Below are 21,228 nucleotides of genomic sequence, written 5' to 3' on the forward strand. Positions count from 1 at the left end.
TGATTGAAACAAACGACAAATATTAATCGTTGGCGGTTTAGTGTCTAGTGTGACTGGACAACGATTTGATTTCAGCGAATCTTATATTTAGGCTTCATATCAATATGTTTACCAATGAGTCTTTCTTATTTTCAATATGTGTCATTCTCAATATGTCTCACTCGCTCTCGAGAGATAAGCCAGAGCAATTCCTGTAACGCCTACCGCGAGCCACAAAGGGTTAAATTATGTTGTTTATATTAAACAAAGCCAAGTCACACAAACATACCAAATCCAAAGAAATCTTTTTCTCTATATATTTTTCCCTTCAGTGATTTGTCTCTAGAAGACTCTACACTACCGAAACTTCATTCACGTTTTCTTAATGGCACGAAACTGTGTTATTATGAAACATACATTGCAATTGTCGACGCAACTCTGCGTATGGTACCGCATGACGAATGCAAAAATAATTGCAGCAACCGGGACACTAACAGGCAATTGTTGCAACGCGCACCATCCATCGCTGACGATCTGCTCTTAATACGAGTCGCATTAACGACGCGCCGAAACAATGCAACGTTTCGTTGCCGAGCGGGAGTTCACAATTTCAGCCTAATTTAATCTAACGTTAACGCTGGGAAAATCTTCGTGGCGATAATTGCGGAGAGAAAGTCGCAAGAACGAAAGACCGGTATGCTAATTAAAACGACTTGTCGTCCCGCGTTCGTAATCATTTTACGCGCCGTGCTTCTTTTATTTTCGGCAGAAAAGGTTACGTGAGAATGAATTGTAGTCCGCCGAGCCGATGCGATAAGTAAGTGTCAAAGTGAGCCTAAATTGCTCGTGTCTATGATTGATCGCCGGCCAATTATGCGACTCGTAAAATATAATGGAAAGCAAATATTGGCGACCCATTACGGGGCTGGATTTACGGACGCGTGCGTGTTGACATTCGTGACGACGTTCGGTGTCAAGTTGCGCTGGTGCATTTTGTCACGTTCAGGGACAATTCTAGTTATTGGTTGTACGTGTTTTAATCGTATGTCTGCGGACAATGGAACTACACGTCAATAGGCGATAAATCACAGGGTAATCACTAATCTCTTGTCTAAATCACCGTTCAAGATCCGCTTGAACCATTGTCCTCCAACCGACTAAAGTCTATAAGTGAAATACGAGAATAAAGTACGTGTAAATTGGAAACCAACGACACAGGATTGCGAAGTATTGTTGTCGTAACGATAAATTTTTTCGTCATTCATCTTCGTTATTTTGAACGATTAATGTCGACATGGAATTCGCAAAGGGAACGCTTAAAGTTGTTCAACGTCGAATAGAGACACGTTTTTTTAATATAAAATGTAAACACGTGACACATCGCACGCAGATATGCGGAACGCGTTATGTTGCGACGATTTCTGGGATTTACCGAGTGCGTCAGTTTATTCCGTATGCCAATAATATCGATGTGATTTATTCCCGAATCACGAGCGATATTTCCACCTTGAATAACGCATACTTCTGATTCCCAACCATTCAGTGCGCTGAAACTGAATTTTTCCACGGTGCTGTGCAAATTTCCTCTTACGATTTCTTTTTTAAACACACATGTATCGCAATCGAGATAAATGTATTATTATGTATAGATTATAAAATACGGTATTGCGAGACCTAATCTCCGGTTGTGCAACATAAATTTACAAGTCGAGCTGAAAGTTAAGGAAAGTTAAGGAACGGTGAAAATCGTTTCATATTTATTCACAGACGAATTAATGGTTACCGACATGGTTTATTTCCGCAATAATACATTAATCTGTCTGAAGAAAGTAACCTACAATAAACGTAAAAGAAAAAACAAAAGAATCCTCTCTCGCATTTCGCGACGTACTTTGAGGTTTGATTACGCAAGTGATAAAAAATGTACCAGTTATTTATAATTATATCTAGGACGGTACAGTGTGGAACGACAATTCCAGTGAATGACGATATGTAGATACTATTATCACGTTCATTTAACTGACAATATATAATAATGACTAGTGGAAGGTGTTATCAGTTGACTTCCCGGAAAGTTTTAATCAACATTGACAATCTTACCTTTGAAACTGTTCTCTTCCGTGTGACAAGATAGAAGTACAGGAAATTGTTGCTCTGTTAGGATAAGTCAAACATTTCTCAGGTTGGCCTCGATTAAACCGATCGCGTGTAACGTCACTCGGATGATTCGTTCGATCCCGTGTGAAACAAAGCCCGTATCGGTATCGGTATTCGGTATCGCCAAGCGGATAAACCAATTCGGTCATTCTTTCCAACACGGCAAGGAATTCTATAAATATATATATATATATTTTTTTTTATAAAAGATCTATACTTTGCTATATTGGCGAATATTTTGCTTACTACGTTATCTGGGAAGAAATGACGGATAATCGGTAATTTCTGTTTTGTATGATGAGAGCAACAACGTGTAATTATTATGGCATAACTAAAAATAATCAGCATAATAAACGATGGATATCGAGCATAAACGTCGAGCATCAGTATCACCGGCCGTGTGAGGGCGTTTCTGGAACACGTTCTTTGCATTCACCATGAGAACACGTTAATTGCCGCTGCTTAATTTCAGGATACCGTGGAGTTACGATCGAGTTTTCACTGCGGCGATGGTTACGCAGTTCCGGCGGAGGCCGACTTTCTGAAAATATCGCGCTCGCGTTTCGTATGAATTTAATATTTCCGTTGTGCAAGGGGCGCGCGCCTATGATTTACATCCTAGCGTAACGATCGAAGGAAATTGAATGCTTCTGCGTTACTCGACGGTGATAGATAAACGATAAGAGAAAGCAGAATGCTGTGGAACAGCATTTAATCGTGTCAGTGCATACAAACGCGATATGTTAGTGACATTTTTTAATGACATTTTTAGTGAAATAATAAAAAGATATAACTGAATGGTTTTCATAAAAATCTAGAAATTAGCAAAATTAGGACGAATAAGAGCTTATGTACGGGTGTAATCGATAATATTCAAACCACAAACTAATATATCGTGATATTTATTCAGTCCAGGCGTTTCGATTCTTAGTTGGATCCTTCTCGACGAACGCAATTATTTATATCAAATATTAATGTCAACTTGGAAAGACAAGTTGCAAACAATCTATGTAATTAATGTCTATTGTTAACATGAATATTATTTGATAATCTTTCTCTCTCCTCACGCTTTATACATTTTTTTTTAAATACATCGTTGAAGAGGTTTATGCGGAGTTTTAAATAAGCCTTTTATTTTGACAATCAAATACGGAGATTACAAGCAATTTAACATCTTACTTTCTTTACATACATGTCCAACTGTTATACTTAAATTGTTCATATTTTTTCATGTTTCATCACACAGATGCATCGCACTTGGAAATCCGAATCTGTCGACGACCGAATACCGTCGAACTGGCGGCGCGTGACCGTCTCGTATGGCTTCGACGAACCGAGACTGGTCCTCGTCGATTCTCGATCCCCCGATATTCAATGACTTCTAACAGCAGGACGATAAAAAACAAATCCACGACAATAATGGAAAGCTTACAGTCATCCCGATTCGCGTATACCGTATTCGAAATACAAGCATCAAAGCAAAAACCGATATATATATATATATATATATATATGTAGCTGAGTCTGCCCAATGTTAACGATCTCGTGGAGTATCTCTATGAAATTTAGCACGTACACGCGAGAATCCGTATTCCCTGATAAAATCGTGAGCCACACGCATGTGTGTGACGATTTGACCGTATTTACGTAGTACACGTTCGTACGAAATAAACAGGAGGTACCGCACATCTGCCACGATGTAACGTGGGAAGCGTCCTTCGCGTATAACGGCCTTTTTGAATCGCGTGAGAGAACCAAATTAAGTCTTTATTGCGTATATGCACCGGCTTTCTGGGAGAACGCGAAGTTATTTTCTCCTTATTCCTCCGTGTTCCCAAACAATCTTCGATCCTGTTCCTCCTTACCCCACCTGAACTGTCTGCTGATTCTAGTCGAATGATAGTCGATCGTCTCGAAAGAGCACAAGACTTTCACCGTGACATCGTCAAATTCTGAAAACTCTGATCCGCAATATTGAAATACCTGTATCAAACTAAAAAGATTTGTCTCTCGTAAAATTGGGCGTTCGATGATTATATCCCTCGAAGAATGATATTTGTGGTATGATCCTTATGACAAATACGAAGGATCTAAGGAAAAATCGTAATAACAGTATTCGCTTTTTCTCGCTCTTCCCTCATTTCACCGCAGGTTGCTCTTCGTTGTAAGACCGCGATGATCGAAAGCCAACCAGCCGGTCGTGGTTCTAGCTTGTGCAGAACTCTGAGAAAGGAAAGCGGCCTCTTCTCTTTGTCAGGAGAGCCTATTGTCCTCCGGGGATGGATGGGAACGGCGGTCGCGCGGATACTGGATGTGTCTCAGGATTATTTCTCCGGGCATTTGCGGCGGGGGAATCATCAATAAAGATGTAGGCAGGATACATGAATTCGATCCTCTCTACCGTTCCAACGTCTATTTGCATCAAAATGAGCAACTAATTCGGTGCATTGTCCGTCAAGTGAAGCATATTAATTCGTACAAAACTGTTTCAATTAACAGAGGTGGATGCGGATCTCATGTGTGAAGTTCCTCCCCAGTTACTTCGGGCAAGCGTTCACTCCTTTACGCCCGCCGCATTGAAGCCACTTGATTAGATTCGCAAAAAGTTCAAGCACGTATCCTTCCGTTCGAATGTATTCTTAATGAGCGGCGAACACGTCCCCCGCGAGAAAATTATACAATGAAGCTAACAACGGTGCGGATCGCGTAATTTAATTTAGTGATGAACAATTTACAATCGGTTGGAAGTAACGTCACTTAATATTTCGCTTCTATATTTACAACATCCTTTATTAGAATGTTCTTCCTTCTCTGCTCACTCTTCGCGAAGGACTATTCTCGTCACGACGGTAAGTCATGACATTTCTTACTCGAAGGAAGAAACACGGATTTCGCTATATTACCAATCATCATATTTATTAACCTTCATATTTCGTCATTTCCTTCTTCCCATATATCTCCGTGAAGGTGATGGCTTTTTTGCGACACTCAATTGGAAGAAACCACTCGGTATCGTAATCCAATTATTGAACTACCGAAATAACAGGGGACACCACACGGGTGGAGTCGATCGTGTCCGCTGTTTTAAAACTCCGGTGTAAATCCCGGGCGGAAGCGCAAAAGAAATCGCACGGGGAGAGACCGTGTGTTTCACAAGAGTGAACCGGTTTCGGGCCAAATTCTTGTCAAGGTAGCGACCGAGCGGAGCGAGGTGTACCTTATCGACACACGCGTGCGTGTGTCAAGCGACACGAGCGTGGACGTGGTGTGTGCGAGAGGAAACGTGCGCACACGCGTGCGACCGCATGCACTCGCTATTGGAACGCAGAACCGACGACGACGAGACTTCCAGCACTCGGGGCAACCTGGTAGGTGCAAGAATTCGATTCGACGGCGGAAAAAGTCAGCGACGAAGGAATGCAACGTCGTTGCAAATGGAGAGAATAGATCGCCGCGCGGAATTCCGTATCGTCGAAATTCACGTACCTCTCGCACAACCTGCGTGCATTTCTTTCATAATTCGCACTTTACGACCATATGTCCCGCATGGACGTTCCCTACTCTTCGTTACACTCTGTTTCCTCACGTTTGAACTCTACTCGCAAAATGTTGCGCTTCGCCCAATTGGCACACTCGCGACTTTTACCGCGTGATCTGATAATAAACAGTGGGATCATTGCGAGATCCGCGATCGACAGTGAGAAGAATTAACAATTGTCGGCAATGGCTGTGCGCCGCCGCCGGAGAACTTTCCATCGACCTTAATATATATGAGGACTTTTCGACTCCGAATGGTGAAATAGACGTCGTTCTCATTAATCGAATTTCTGCATCCGTGATCGAAAATATGCAGAGAAAGCGGGAGACTTTCGATACACTCGACATGTCTCGCACGTATCCTCCGCATCCTGCTACCGCGAGATACATCAGGCAGTGACGAACGCGAGCCGACTGAATTTTTAAATTGTCCACGTCTACGTAACGTTGCCGGCTGTAATTGCTGGCTAATTAGATGATCTCCGCGCCGTGATATCTATCTTGCGTTTCCTTTTCTATGGAATCACTCACTTTTTGCCGAGTCAGCGCCGAGAGACAAATCGTTGCGATGCATCGTGTACTTACTCGTATATGGCGTGTAGACATCATATTACGCGGATGAATGATTACGCCATACTGACACGGGCGTGTATGGAAATATATGCGTACTCGCGAATATACGAACAACACATCCGCATAAAGATACGCACAAATCCCATTACACGATATGTGAGCGGTAAATATTTGTATGATTACATATGCCCGTATAATACATTTTATGAGTCATTCATCCGTAGTATCTATTCCTACATGTTCGGGCACGTACTTCCTGCCTAAATCATCTCGTTAGCGCTTGCTTCGGCGGCCACTATGCGTGCGTACGTGTTCGTATAAATGCGATCGTCTCGTTTATTGTCGCATCGACTGTGACACGTGCATCAGCCTTATGTCACACAAGGCTTCGTGCTCGACGGGAACGTGCTGTCGTGTCGTGCGTGTTGGTCACTGCACTTCCGCCCGGGACGCAATGCGTCTTGCACAGTGTGCACTTTACGTCTGGCTCACGCGATATTGCCGCGACGGGGAAAGGCAACGATAAGGGATTAAAGTACAAGAACCATAATTTCGCGCCTTTTCGTCTGTATCGTTTTTAAAGCATCGAATAACGAGAACGCATCTTTTAAGCCCGCCATAAGTAGTTACTTCAAATCTCTCTCAAATAAGAGACTCGGATTTGAATTTAGAATTGAACGTAAGTTTTACTGTTAAATCGCGACTACAAATATAATGTTATATATATATATTGATTCGATTGAATGATTGAATTGATATGATTCAATTGAAAAGCACAGATTTAATTCTAAATTAAAACCTGAATACCTTACATGGAGTAACATTTAAATGACAACCAGTGACATCAGGCTTAGATTCGTATTAGTAGTTGTTACTTGAAACTTGTTTTATGTGAGATATTTCAAGATTTATGATATCAGTTAGATCAAAAATTTCCAGCAGAATCATATATTTCACAGTAAATGCTATTCAACTGAGAGACTCACGTTTAACTCTGAATTCAAATACGAGTGTCTCATTTGAGATGAATTCAAGTAACAACTATTCGCAGACCTATCGATGCGGACTTCAGAATGTTATCATAAAATCACGAATTATCACGAAATGAATTTAGAGATGAGAGCGTATCGTTCATCTTATCGATCCGTATTCAACTTACATCGCTGGAATCGAGAGCGCTAGTGTCTTCGTTCGTAGAACTTCGGGTGTCCGTAAGCACAACAACAGGAAGGGGACATATGGGCAACGATAGACGCTTCTGCGCGATTCACGGATTAAGAAAAAATCGAACGCCGTGCAAGCCCGAGATTGCGTCACGAGCTGGTATCGATCGATCGATCAACCGGTATTAGCCAACGTGGTCGGCTAGCCGCGCAGGTGCCTAGCGAAACGTGGGTGCCCACTGTCTCGTGGGTGGTATGAGAGGGCTTGAAATCCGTGTGTTTTTTACTCACCTTTCGGAAATATAAGGTTTTCGTTGAGCGAGGTCACGACGCCCACGTTATCGTGGTGGAACAGCTGCGATATACGACGAGTGAAAAGTTGGTTCCTTTCCCGCGTAGGACGACAGCGAGACGCGGTTACAGCAAGTAACACACCGGCGCGACGTCGTAACGATCAGATTAGATGTACCGAGACTTTTTAATCGACAACCGTGCGATTGTTAACTGTTCAATTGCCAGCTTGGGGCCAGCGATCAGACGGTAACTTATGGCTCGAGGGATACTATTGCCGGTAAACTTCGTAGCGGCATAATCTTCGTGTTCAATTTGGGGTTATAAATTTAGCGAGCGAGAATGTAATCGAAATAATAGGGGCTAATTGAAGTGAGATTATTATATCGCGCATTCGACAAATGGCCGAAAAACGTTGTAATACGTAATCGTTCGTATCGTTACCTACGCGTTGCGTAGGTCTGTATCTATTTATTTCTCAGGCAAGGATATTGTTATTCCCTCGCGCAATTAGGTCTCAGGAAGTGTGTAATTCTGCGTGTGCAATCCAGACTTGAATATTATAAATGAAACTGCGCGCGATACAAATGAGCCATTCATCTGAGAATGTTACAGTTTAACGTAAAGAGAATAAGAAAATGAGGATTAAAATGCATTATGCGCAATTAGTTTCATCGCCGACCCGTTTCTCAGAATTCATCGATCACGAGATGAATCGTGTACGATTGCACACAAGCCCCTGATTATCCTGAATCTCGGATCCCTCCGCGATCGCGCTGGAAATCGTTATCTCTGTAGGCTCTGCGCGAAAGCTTATTAAATTTAATTAGGAGGAAAGTAGATTTAAGACGTCGACGAAGAATAATCTCTCGGATTAAGATATCGAATAATAATTAAACGCAAGGGAGCATTCGCGAAAGGGACGACAGGGTCTACGGGAATGTACAGATAAAAGCAATTAATCTGCAGTGACGGTAATTGATATTTGAAAAATATCTCCCGCGTAGAATTTATCGCGTATCTTATCGAAGATAACGTGAAGGTAGACCTATCCTCGTTTTGTTCGCGAAGTAGTCGTACACCAAGCCGAGTATAAAGTGGATAGGAGACGCAGCGGAATTACATCGCATTATTATTCCGCGCACAGTAGTCGCGACTGCATGAAAACGCGCGAGGCGAGACATCGTGTCTTCGTCTTCGGCTCATTCTGACCTTAGGCAGGGTTTAAGAAACCTGTTCCGAACGTCGCCCATTATATTTGCATTTTCCCTATCTGATATCGCTGAAAAACAGAAGGATCACCTCCTTCTCGTATCTGCGACTAAAATCTCCGGGGGTGGGAACAACTTAATCTATTTAGAAAAAGGTCCAGCTAGGAAAACCATGGATCTCCCTTGGGGAATGCTAGAAAATAGTAATATAATATAGCATTTCTATGCAAAATATCTGGCTACTTTTCATTCTTGTTACACCAAGTCCAATTCCGCACGAATATGGTTAGTTGAGTGAATGAATGTCGCCGATGCTAAGAAGAGGATATTTTAATCACATATTTTCTAATCTATTATATACTATCGCATCATTCCACAGGGAGAATCCAAGTGTATCTCGTTCAGTCAAATTCTGTTTGGAGATAACTCAATCCTACGTTATATCCCACATATGGTTCACGGGGAATCTGACTTACCTCTCTGCTTCCACTGTGGCACCACCGATGGCGCCACCGACTGCTGTCGGTGGTCTCTCACAGAGATACTTGAAGTTCCCTTTCTTGTTGAGCAGCGACACTATCTCGAATTCTGTCGCGACAGAAATGCCAATAGTTACCGTCGGGAGTATCACGGCGCTGTGTCACTTAGCGCAGGTCCCTGTCTTGACAGTAGGCGGTTCAGAGTCGCTCGTACGTGTGTCGCGTGTGCATGTGCGTTGTCGCATGAATTTTCGCAGGTGGTGATTTTTCGGTGCCGCGACGACAGGGGCCCGAGGTGTGCGCCGGTCGGCGTGTCGGCACTCGAGGAGCACCAACGTGAGTCCGAGGCGCATTGATCGAAGGGCGTAGCCCGAAATCAAGGGAGAAAAAGGGGCCCCGAGACCGTGTGCGCGTAACACGTAACCTAGCGTTCGGTTTCGTGCCCATCCCGTGAGAAAATTACGAGAACACGCACGTAAGGAGAAGTGAGGGAGTAAGAGAAGAAGAAGAGGAGGAAGAGGAGAGGAGGAGGAGGAGGTTTGACAAGCGGACCATCGAACTGGCGCAGCACGACATTACACAATGTCGAGTCGATTCTCGTCGGTGGCGTAGTTTCTGTAACGTGTGCGCGGCTGGGGGTTGTGCATTTTGTCAGTGAGCAACGTTCGAACGAAAATAGTTGCCAATGTGTAATTCGGCGGACACTTCCTACGTACAAAAGTTGGGTTATCTGCAGCTTGACGATGAGACCGCGGACACTGGTGGTGCGACAGTTGCGGGCAGAGTCTCGGGCTCCAGGCCTGAAGGCCAAGTGCCTGTATCGAGGAACCTAGCTAACAGAAACGATGCCAGAGCGTCTGGTAGACCGGTCGGTGCTATCGAGAGCTTTATCGAGGGCAATACCTCGGATATCGCCAGGCAAACAGCCTCCGCCGACTACAAGCTGTACGAACGTGAGAACATAATAGCCGCTTCGAGATTCGCTACGCCCAAGCCAGTGGAGCAGATCAGTGCGCAACAGCAGCAACAACAGCAGAGTCAAGCTCGCGGGAGTCTCCAGCAGGTTCCTGTTTATGAGAACATAGATTATTATCAGCAACAGAGCCAGCCGCATCCTCCTTATTACCATCCAGTTGAGTCCCGGAAAAGCCCCAAAAGCAGTCCTAGAGGTTCGTTAGCCAGCGAGTCTTATGAGGGAAATTTTAGGAAGGCTCAGCCGCAAGTACCAACTGGTAATCGTTATCAAAACACATCACCTGCCAAGGAATTACCACCGTATGAAGCACCGCCAGTATACGAGAACATACAGGAGGTACATTTTTCTGATAATATACAAAACAAACCGGGGCCTCAGGTACCACCTAATTATTATCATCCGGCGAACATCAATGGTGGTGATTATGTCGTTATGACTGGGAAAGTTAATCAGTCTCAGAATCAGCGCGGAATGACCCAGAGTTTGTCGTATACGCAACAGAGAGGTGGAAGCGCGCGTGGCCAGAGTTACGATGCTTCAAGTTTACAGCGATCGATCGATTCATCCACATCCAGGTACTTACAGGGCTCATCCTCCGCTTCTTCAGATCACCAGGCTGGAAGGAGCGCTTACGTTCCCCCTTCCGAACTACAACCGCCAAACCGAAACTTCAGTTACAGCTCTGATCAGCAACAGCAACAGCAGCAATCTCCTAGATCTGGTTTACCATATCACAGTGAGTCCCCTCCGATACGCTTGCCACCTGAACCTCACCATTATCGCAGTGCACTGGACAATACTATGAGCGGACAACAAGGATTTCGCGCCACCAATCAGATCGACAGCCAATCCTCGCAGTTCCGGCAGGATAATACTCAGAATTACAAGCAGTATATCGAACCATCCTCAAGAACGTCAAATACAAATTTCCCAGGGGACACACAAGCCAGGAATTCTCCGGTGTACGGAATTCGTCCAGGAGAGCAGACAGCGTGCCGTAATTCCCCGTGTTATTCTCCAAATCGTGGAATGCCTCAGAATGAGAGGAATTATCATCAGGAGAACCGGGCTGATTTTCCTACGAGAAATTCTCCCGTTTATTCTTCGAATCGTTCCGCAGAACACTTGAGATTAGGCATACAACAAAACGACAGGAACTACGTGCCAGACGTGTCAGATCCCCCAGCTACCAGGAGCTCACCTCTCTACTCTCCAAGTCGAAGTGATCCTACCAGGGCCATTATTGGCAACAACAATACTACAAGAGGATCACCGAAAACAAGCCCAACGCATAGTCAAATAACATCAGATATTAATTCGCAGAGTATAATCAATTCACCTAGACATGGGCCGCTTTCTTTATCTAACAATACCATTGGGAGTCCTGTACGTGGGCAGGTGCAAGCCCCTGTTACTAGTGCTGCAACTACTACCAGTGAAGCTGACACTAATATTGGTCCTAGGATAACTAGTCTTCCCCCTGGCGTCACTAGTGGAGTTGCAGGGCCTGTTTTTTTAAATGCCGGTGTACCTGTACTACAAAGGCCCTCCGATCCGGAAGCAGAAGAGATAAAATCTGTTAGTCCGCCGATCAAACCTGCATCTGGGAAAGGATTGCTTCCCTACAATGTCATTCCACCTAGACCTTCGGTAAATTTATCGCTAATGCTTGCAACATTTTGCTTCACAAGTCCTGTGCTTCTAAAAATCACGTGCTCGTATAACAAGTATTTATTGTTCTGAAAATTCTATGTGTGTGTGTGTGTATGTGTTATCTTTCATCCCAGATTCTATACGTCTAGCAAACACTCGTCCTGTCGCCTTGCTGCATGTTTTTCTAAGAAAGTAACGAAAATGACATATAAATCAGTTATAGTGCACATCATGATTATGCTTTTGTTTAGTTTAATGAGTGATGAGGACTGTATGCATGAAATTCATGTAAATAGATGATTTTATCACATCTTAAGTTCGCTGAGATATAACTTTAGTTTACATAAATCTCATTCTTCTGATAGACAATCCAGATTGTGCGAGAGAGTGTCCTTGAGGAATCCAGAGGACATCCTGTGGACATATTATAATAATCCCAGGATCTCCTCCGGATGTTCCTAGGAGTGGCAACTGATCCACTCAAATACCTCAAGGTGAGATATTACGTATAGGACATTCTAAAGGAAAAAAGAAATCTATAAAATGCCTCATAATTAAAAATAATCACATGTATGCGTATGAAATTTCTACGACAAAATATATTTCTAATAACACGCTCAAAGAGCGAGTTAGAAATGTGCGGTAGGATGACCTGAATTTACTTAGAATGATCCTGAGTCTCCCACGTCTCGTGCTGTCTGAGAATACCGTGTTTACTTAGATCAACGTTTGTTAACGATGACCTCCCGAAACAGCGTGTATACTTCCGAAAAATCGTGAGTAACTTCCAAGGCATGCCTCTGCTGCGTTTTAGAGCGATGATCTCATTAATGCCGACGGCTTAATCATTCGCATTTTACATAACGCTTGACCTATGCGACGATAAAATAAACGCGCGGTTAAGCGAAAATTCTACTTGTTATCGTTGAGCTTCTTCGCTTGCACACTTCTTCACGCTGCTGGCCTGTACAGGGTACTACGCGATATCTTTTTGTAACAAACAAACTTTTATTTCCGCCTACTTTAATACTTTTTACGTCCTCGTTTGCTCGCCTTTTTCCCATAGCTCCTGTATCCTCTCGTTGAACGTAGAAATCGATGTGACGTTAACCGTGTGTGTGGGAACAATAGCGTTTCGCGATATTCACGTAACGATTTTACGTTAAACGTTTCAGTATAAACGGATAGAGTCCGCGTGTAAAATCCTCTCGAGTGCTCTTTCATCGATTAATATAAATAGAGCAAGTGGCAAATGCAAAAGCAGCTATATTCCACATCGAGGTTTCGTCACGATCACTGGTGTGAAAAGTTTCGCCATTCCATAAATTCACTGCGTAGTAAGCGCCAATTACGCTTGACACTCGTGCATCTGCTATTGATAAGCCACCACGTGCAAACCACTTTTCGCAGGGGCCAACGGAAGCGGAGAGAAAGATAGAGGAACTGACGAGACAGTTGGAGGAGGAAATGGAGAAGCAGGAGGAGGAAGGAGAATACTTCGGTGAGAAACCGATGATACTCGTATCGCTCATGCTTATTCGGTCGTTCCGCGAAACCTTATCGATACTTCGTGTGCTTTTGCGCGGTAACGTCTACCGTAGACGTACGTAACCAGTTGTCACGCGTACTCAACTATTTTTCCCCGACGCTTTTAACGTTATCCGTATCTTCGTTCTTTTATGTCCCTCGTGTCTCCGCGGGTTACGAGGAGAGGAGGGCGATCGGAAGAACGTCCATTGCGGTTTCGCACGATGCAGCGCGGCTCGATATTCAGCGTGCGCGAGCGCGAATCCATAATTCCAGTTATTTCGGGGAAGAGGGATAAACAGTCGCGGAGCGACGACACGCGCTGTGCCAATTCCCACGGCGCGAATTCCGGCTGGTAGACCGGTTTTCGAAAACGGAGTCTCGAGTTTCGAGCGGGGCGCGGGCACTTTTTACCGCGACACTTCGTTGACATTCACTCTCTCGCGCTTCCACCCACGTATCCCTCTTCGCGCCCCTCCCGCGTCAAGGGCCGAGGACGAGTCTGCGCCACGCACGTGTATGGGACGCATAGGTGCGTGCATAAGCGCGTAGACCGTCTTAGTCTTTACGGCTGTTTGAAAGCCTTAAAGTAGCGTTCATATTAGCATTAATAGGCGAGACAACGTTGGTGTCCCTCGATGATCCCGAGCTAGCGTGATCATTCCTCCGGCTTCGTGGTATCGAGTTCAACGATAACACTCGCGATCGCGCAACTCGCGAGATCACGTCCAACGCGAAATAGGGAAACTCGATCGCTTGTCACAATCTCCCTCCTATATCTAATGACATTAATCCGGTTAACCGTTCAGTTGGAAGAGCTTATTCCAAATCCGTCGCGAAAGATGACGTCGCGCTACAGAAACTGCTGTTTCACCTTGATCGATCAAAAAAGTCACTCTATATGTAGTATAATGATATTCTTTCCTCGCGAACATCTTATTGAGTGAATCAATGAAGCATTCTCAAAATGTAAAAAGACGAATAGAGCGGTTAATTGATAAAATGATTAAAACGAGTTCGAAGAATTCGAAGCGAAATTCACGAATTCGCGACTTCAAGCTATAAAACGCAAGAAGAAATGCTGTTATGACGATAAATCATGTCTGTTTTCGTAAGGTAAAAATACCAATGTCTGGACACGTACCTAACTCTGCACGCATTTCTATCGCTTTGACGACTTTAAATACGAATATTTAAATTTTCAACATAGGATATACATATGTACGCATATTAAATATGTACAAATGTTTTATATGAAAAAATTACACATTCGTATATAAAGAGCAAACCAGCAAGAAGCAAACGACGAAGAATGCCCGCAGTTAAGTACGTATCCAGGCATTGGTACATTTTACTTCAATCATCCTACACTGTTATTATCAGATGGACTCTGTCATCAGCAAGATCGAACTCTGCTCGGTACCTTGCCTCGTTGAGACGAAGATAACTAGTCTGAGTTTTTCCCGAAGATGTCGGAGATAACGAATGGAATCACATCGCGATATACCGATCGCTCACAGTTAGATGATAGATGTGGACGCTGCCTAACGCGCGCAATAAGGAACCGCGAGCACAAGCGGACAGGAACCTCGGTCGGGCGAAGCAATGTCAGTCGAGAAGTGGCAGGCGTTTAGGCGAACGTAATGTCCCCCTAGTCGCCTTCGTATCTCGCGAATGGGCTGTATTCTTCGTGCAACGTCCTGTACGAGTCGCGGTTACGTCGGGCCGGTAACTAATCGCGTTATAGATAGACCAGTCCGACTCGTTGCTCGGATTCTAGTCCGGCGAGGACTGGTCTAGCAAAACCGAGTCGCAAAATCGAAACGAGCAGTGTGTCGGCGCGGGTGCGTGCGAATTACGAGAGCTCGTTCGCCGAGGGATGGCAGGCTCGCGATTACCCATCGAGAGCTGTGAGTTCGGCTTGGTTTAACCTCACCTCGACGTGAACAGACATTTGGTGGTTTTTGATAGCGATCGAGCCTGATGAGCGCATTCGTTGCGCCCGTGGATACGCGTATTTTTAACCCTCGACGGTGCAGCTCGATTCTCTCGTGTTCTTGAAGTCCGCGCGCGCGCGCTATTGTATCGGCGAGAGCGGTTTTCAAATCGCGTCCCGGGGAAATTGCGCTCGCTCAAACTGTCCTCGTCGGTCAAGCTCGAACTTCGTTTGAATAACCGTCGTACATTCGATAAGAATCAGCGGAGCCGATGTTATGTTAATGCTCGTCGATTATTCAGCGACAAGCGGCATAAATGGCACGTGAAGTTTCGCATTGATATTTCTTGCCGATAGGTATTTGCCATACGTGCGGTGAGAAAGTGACCGGCGCCGGACAAGCTTGTCAAGCAATGGGCAACCTCTATCATACCAATTGCTTTATATGCTGTTCCTGCGGAAGGGCGCTCCGCGGCAAAGCCTTCTACAACGTTCACGGGAGGGTTTATTGCGAGGAGGACTATTTGGTACGTAGGCCAGCTCAATACATTGCAACAATCGTCCGTTTAACTTACGAGCGCCGTTATGTCCGCAGTACTCCGGTTTCCAACAGACGGCCGAGAAATGCGCGATTTGCGGTCATCTCATCATGGAAATGGTAAGCGACGGGATCCGATCGTAAGTCCTCGTTAAGCTTTAACTTGTCACTCACTGTTTTCCATAGATACTGCAAGCGATGGGCAAGTCGTATCATCCAGGCTGCTTCAGGTGTTGCGTGTGCAACGAATGCCTCGATGGCGTTCCCTTCACCGTCGACGTTGACAACAAAATTTACTGCGTGAACGATTATCACAGAATGTTCGCTCCTAAGTGCGCGTCTTGCGGGAAGGGAATCACGCCGGTTGAGGTGCGTCCGCTCGAAATGATCTCGTTTGCTGCGTCACTCGCGGCGTTCTTTCGAATGAAAATGAAAAGGAATTCTTTCAGGGCACCGAGGAGACAGTCAGGGTAGTCTCCATGGACAAAGACTTTCATGTGGATTGTTACGTTTGTGAAGACTGTAACATGCAGTTGACCGATGAGCCGGATAAACGGTGCTACCCACTCGACGGCAGGCTTATGTGTCGTGCGTGCCACATTCAACGCCTATCCCACACGCAACCGAGGGCACCGCAACCAGTATCGGCGAGCTATCAATTTATGGGCTAAGTTGCACCGGTGGTCGTGCTTGAAATTCTGTCAGACGGAACTGCGCGCGTAATGATCGTCCGATAACGAATAATCCGTGGGAATTATAACTAACAAGCAGTGTTCAGCGATATTCAAAATTCCAGAAATCTGAAACTATGCATAATGTAAGGCAAATCGACCTAAGAACGGGACAACTTTTCGTCGGTGCTCAGAAATGGTTCGACAGACGGGAAATATTCTCAAAACTATGAGATCAACCAAATGTTACAAGCAGAAAATTTTACATGATTTCCTCCGGCCTGTAGTGGCCGTGGACTTTCGAGAAACATTTTATAAAACATTTTACCCCTGACTACCCATAATTTTTAGAATTTTTATTCTTTGACTATAACTAAAAAGACATTTTAAGACAATTCTTACATAACGAATTGACATTGAATTAACATCAAATCGACATCAAAAACGCCTACTAAATCACATCAATTATATTCCGATTTGGCATTATCCGATATCACTAATCTGATTATCTTTTGATGTTCTGAGTTTCATTGTTCTCGATGCTAATTCTACGTCAATTCCATATTTTTACACAACTATATACACAAATGGAGTGATGAAACTTTTTGGTGAAATAAGTCTTTTGTGCGTGCAGCGCGTGTGACACTCGTGTCGTACGTACGATTGCTGTACAAAATTAAAAGAAAGGAATATATTGGCTGTAATAGTGGTCATTGTTTTAATCTATTATGGTACGTATTCATACACCGTAACATGCTCATATATGCTATTATAATCTTATAAAACACAGGATATCGAATCAATATATCATCGATAATAGCAGCTGATAAAATATTACACAATAAAGAGATGACAACGACTGCCGATTATCTTTCGTACTGGATGTACGTTTTTCAAATATCAAAAACAGAATATATTAATTTACCTGTTTTATAATTTCACGTAAAACGCTACTTTGACACCGTGAGACTGCATATTAGAGAACTTGAATCACATTACACTTTGGGATTACTACAATCAGTGGGAAAATAAGCGAATAGATGGTACAGATAAATGGTATGTCTAATATATACGAACCTTATTTATTTATCCAAAATACTTTCTCTTGCGAATGCAGTGGTCTCATTACGATGAACGAGTTGCGCAGGCAACTGTGATATAATAGGATAATAGTTAAGCAAGAATTCCGTACTTCTTAGCACATGTATATATATATCCGCCACGTTTTTTATCGCATGTTTATCATAACTCAGACTTATATACGACGGAAACTCGGGTACATTCCTGCGAATTCCCTCCGTCGATCAGTTATCATCGTACTTCATGTATCATTCATTGACAGTATTTATTAGAATAAATCTAATATCGTCTTGCTGCAAGAACTCGCGCAATATTGAAGATTATCGATTAAATAATGAAATACAGTATGGTATATTTCGAGGGCTAACTCTTAGATTGCGAAACGCTCAGAAAGCAAGACGATCGCTGTGTGGCGCGGAACAAACGCTACTCTAACATTACATGAATATTATAGTTTCTTAAGAATATAAGTGCAATGTAACAATTACATTGTTGAGTGGGAAATGATAACATTGTTGTAATGTTATTGTTAGTTGGTATTTTACTGGGTGGTCGTTACGATGCGGCACTTCCGTGCGCGAAGACGTTGACAAACGAGAACGGCCAAGGCCGCTGCTCGCATGCGGTGAGCGTTGAACTTAAGCGCGTTATTCGCCCACGTGGTGAGGACTTTCGTCGAATTTCTGTAAGCGTGGCTCGCTTATTCTAAGGGTTGTTAGTGACGCGTTTGAAATTTCCGCGGCACAAAGAACGGAGGCTGAATAAGTATATTCGGAATACAAAAGTGTGCGGATGTGGTACCAACAGGTGACAATATCGTAAAATTGAAAGACGCACAACTTGTGAGCTGCCAAAAAAACTGTCGTTACTCTCTTTCTCCCTCTTCAAGGTTAATAAGTATAATTCATAATCAGTTTTAAGTAGTTTTTAAGCTGTAGATAAAAGTGTAATCTTATTTAAATAACCGTGTACGGTATGTATAAATAGCGAGCCTTCAATAAAGACAAATAAAACTGAAGAAAAGGATGAGAAAGCCTCTCCTGGGGGAAATTACTAAACGGATCTGACCTTGCAGTCGTTAATGTACTTTACGTACGATATTTCGCGCTTATTTGTAGAAATGAAGCAGTTTTGGGTAAAGAAGTAAACAAGTCTAGGGGGTGATTTAAGATAAAATATTTATCAGAGCACAATAATTTACAACGAAAAATGTACATTAATATCGCCGTATAACAGAATCCCGAGCTACGCTAAGCCCAATTCGTAGGTCTGACATAGTGCGGGCAATACATTAGGGTTTCGGCGGTTCTGTGTTTTGTCGGTCCGTTTTACAATCTGCCTTGAATTTTGTCTTGTGTTCCACTGCACATTTGTTTGACTGTATTGGCTATAACACGATTAAAAACAATTACGAAGAAAGCACATTCTACGGTAGAGATGTGAACGACTACTACGCATATTAATCGCGCGATACATGTAACAATATTTCGCAAAGTGCAAAAGTGGCGGAGATCAGTACAATGTATTTGAAATTAATTGTAATTGGTAACCTACTCATGATTTTGCGCGCAGGCTGTACCGTGTGAGCGTGTAAAAGGAAAACAGACAAGAGATATGTTTCAGACAGAGACACAGTTTATTTTTTCAATCTCAGTAAATGACATTGCACTTCGGTCGCGTTACTCACCTCTACCGGCTGGCGTCTGAATGACGGCGGTGCCTTCACGTAGCCTAATTTGCTGAGGTGTCTAACAGCGATCGTTGTTCCTCCTGTGTTTTAACATTAGTGTTTTTTTTTTAAGTAGAACATGTGGCACAGAGAGTGCATACGCAGTTACATGTCATGTGAAATGTCAAAACTACGTACCGACGGTGACAGTGTATCTAAGCGGCGTAAATATCTTATAAAGTGCATAAGTTATGGCCCAGTTGCCGGCACTAGAATTACGTACTAAATTGACATATTTCTCGCTAAAATTCAGATATTCCAACAGCTGTACTATATCCACACCGCTGAAAACATATAGTTTCATATGTGACCAATCGCCAAACTCTAATCGCATACACGCATAAGCCGGTTACATTTATACGTACTTTCTAACAGCAGTGTAAAATATAGCTACCCATCCTGCGGAGGTGACAAAGTGTACAGGTATCAATATATGCCAATAGTCTTTGGTCATTTGCTTCATCTTCTGAAATATTGTTACTTTCTTTTCCGCCTGAGGCTCCTGACAGTCGCCCTCGGATTTCTGCTTAAAATCCGAATAGTACGCCAAGGTAACGCCATTCTTATTAACGTTTTCTTTCAATGACTTCTGACACGCCAGTATATGATTTACGAGGCCTAAAGAATTACGCGATGCAATCCTGTGAAAAGGATACCTTTCGGCAAGCGAAACAAGCCTTATAGTGCGTACTGCGTTGGTTGACGTTCGGAATATTCGTATGGCTTTCCAACTTGTCGTCTCGATACGACACGGACAACACGCTGACAATGGGAAATATTTCGTCAGCAATGTCGGGACGTTGCGTAAATCAGAGGTGAATCTTAGGCCGCGGACCAGGATTATATCCATGTTTAAAAATCGCCGCTGCTTTTCCTAACCAACAATTACGACACTCTGAGTGTGGCAGCCGCACACGTGAGAGAAAGTAAAGATGTTCACGTAGGAAACTTGACCGGGGAAGCTTCTCGACCGTTAACGCATCGATGCATGCGCTCCGACCGTCGTCGGATTCATCTGCGAAATTATTCACAAACTCCACGATCTTTTGACACGTAACACCAGTCTCTACTTCGCATCGATCCCAGGCATCATTAACCGGACGATGTATCAATACCAGCGCGAGCAGTGACATCTGTAGGTTGGAACGTTAACGAGACTCGTGGTCTTTGTTCCGCACATGTTTGATCACGGCAGTCGGTTCGGCAACGTTACGCGGGAACGCACGACAGCCGCGCGGCAACAGGTATTGAACCGACAGGAACAGCTACCGGCAGGTGAGTGTACTTGTTAATGTTACGAGGCTAGAGATCCAGCAAGCGTTACGTAAACTTCGATGCGTTTTTATCTCTTCTCTTTCTTCCTTTATTTGTATCCGAAAGATAGACGAAGAAGGAGAAAGCTTCGAGACATTTATCGCTCGCCGGACCGCATTCTAGATGCAACATGTGCGCGAGGAGGATGGTTATTTACTTAAAGTAACTAAAAGTTGTGTGCTCAGCCATCCGTGTATTGCGTGAGATGGATAGACAGATAAGATAAGACAGCAATAATGTAAGATACCTTCTGCTTTGCGACACCGATCAATAATCTTGCCGATATATGCAGAGTTTATGTATTCCAAGATACAATATGATGCCACTGTTGAAGACTATTAAAATTTGATAGGATATTGTTGATAACTTACTATCATAGGCAAGTGTTGACGTTCATCCACAGACTCAAAGAGT

At 43.6% G+C, this 21,228-nt stretch overlaps 2 protein-coding genes across 4 annotated transcripts; one reads left to right on the forward strand and one right to left on the reverse strand.

The window, feature by feature from the left end:
- Positions 1-9,591: 9,591 nt before the first annotated feature.
- On the forward strand, positions 9,592-17,550 carry LOC106743918 (LIM domain-containing protein jub). Of its 2 annotated transcripts, XM_014618240.1 has the most exons (7): positions 9,592-10,941; positions 11,041-12,016; positions 13,430-13,520; positions 15,840-16,009; positions 16,078-16,140; positions 16,207-16,389; positions 16,470-17,550. In XM_014618240.1, the coding sequence occupies exons 1-7, from the start codon at positions 10,076-10,078 to the stop codon at positions 16,689-16,691; spliced, it is 2,571 nt and encodes an 856-aa protein (XP_014473726.1). In that variant the 5' UTR covers positions 9,592-10,075; the 3' UTR covers positions 16,692-17,550. The 2 variants fall into 2 exon arrangements, with proteins under 2 accessions (XP_014473726.1, XP_014473725.1); XM_014618239.1 differs by having other exon boundaries at positions 9,592-12,016.
- A 1,375-nt stretch (positions 17,551-18,925) lies between these two features.
- Positions 18,926-20,608, reverse strand: LOC106743919 (uncharacterized protein C18orf19 homolog A). 2 transcript variants are annotated; one of them, XM_014618243.1, is made up of 5 exons: positions 19,866-20,608; positions 19,639-19,784; positions 19,459-19,541; positions 19,326-19,344; positions 18,926-19,158 (listed from the first exon to the last, which is right to left on the reverse strand). In XM_014618243.1, exons 1-5 carry the CDS (start codon positions 20,348-20,350, stop codon positions 19,100-19,102), a joined length of 792 nt encoding a protein of 263 aa, XP_014473729.1. In that variant the 5' UTR covers positions 20,351-20,608; the 3' UTR covers positions 18,926-19,099. The 2 variants fall into 2 exon arrangements, with proteins under 2 accessions (XP_014473729.1, XP_014473728.1); XM_014618242.1 differs by lacking the exon at positions 19,326-19,344 and having other exon boundaries at positions 19,866-20,607.
- Positions 20,609-21,228: the final 620 nt, after the last annotated feature.

This window comes from Dinoponera quadriceps, unplaced genomic scaffold (genome assembly GCF_001313825.1).
Source record: "Dinoponera quadriceps isolate SergipeBrazil2010 unplaced genomic scaffold, ASM131382v1 scaffold1070, whole genome shotgun sequence".
NCBI classification, from domain to species: Eukaryota; Metazoa; Arthropoda; class Insecta; order Hymenoptera; family Formicidae; genus Dinoponera; species Dinoponera quadriceps.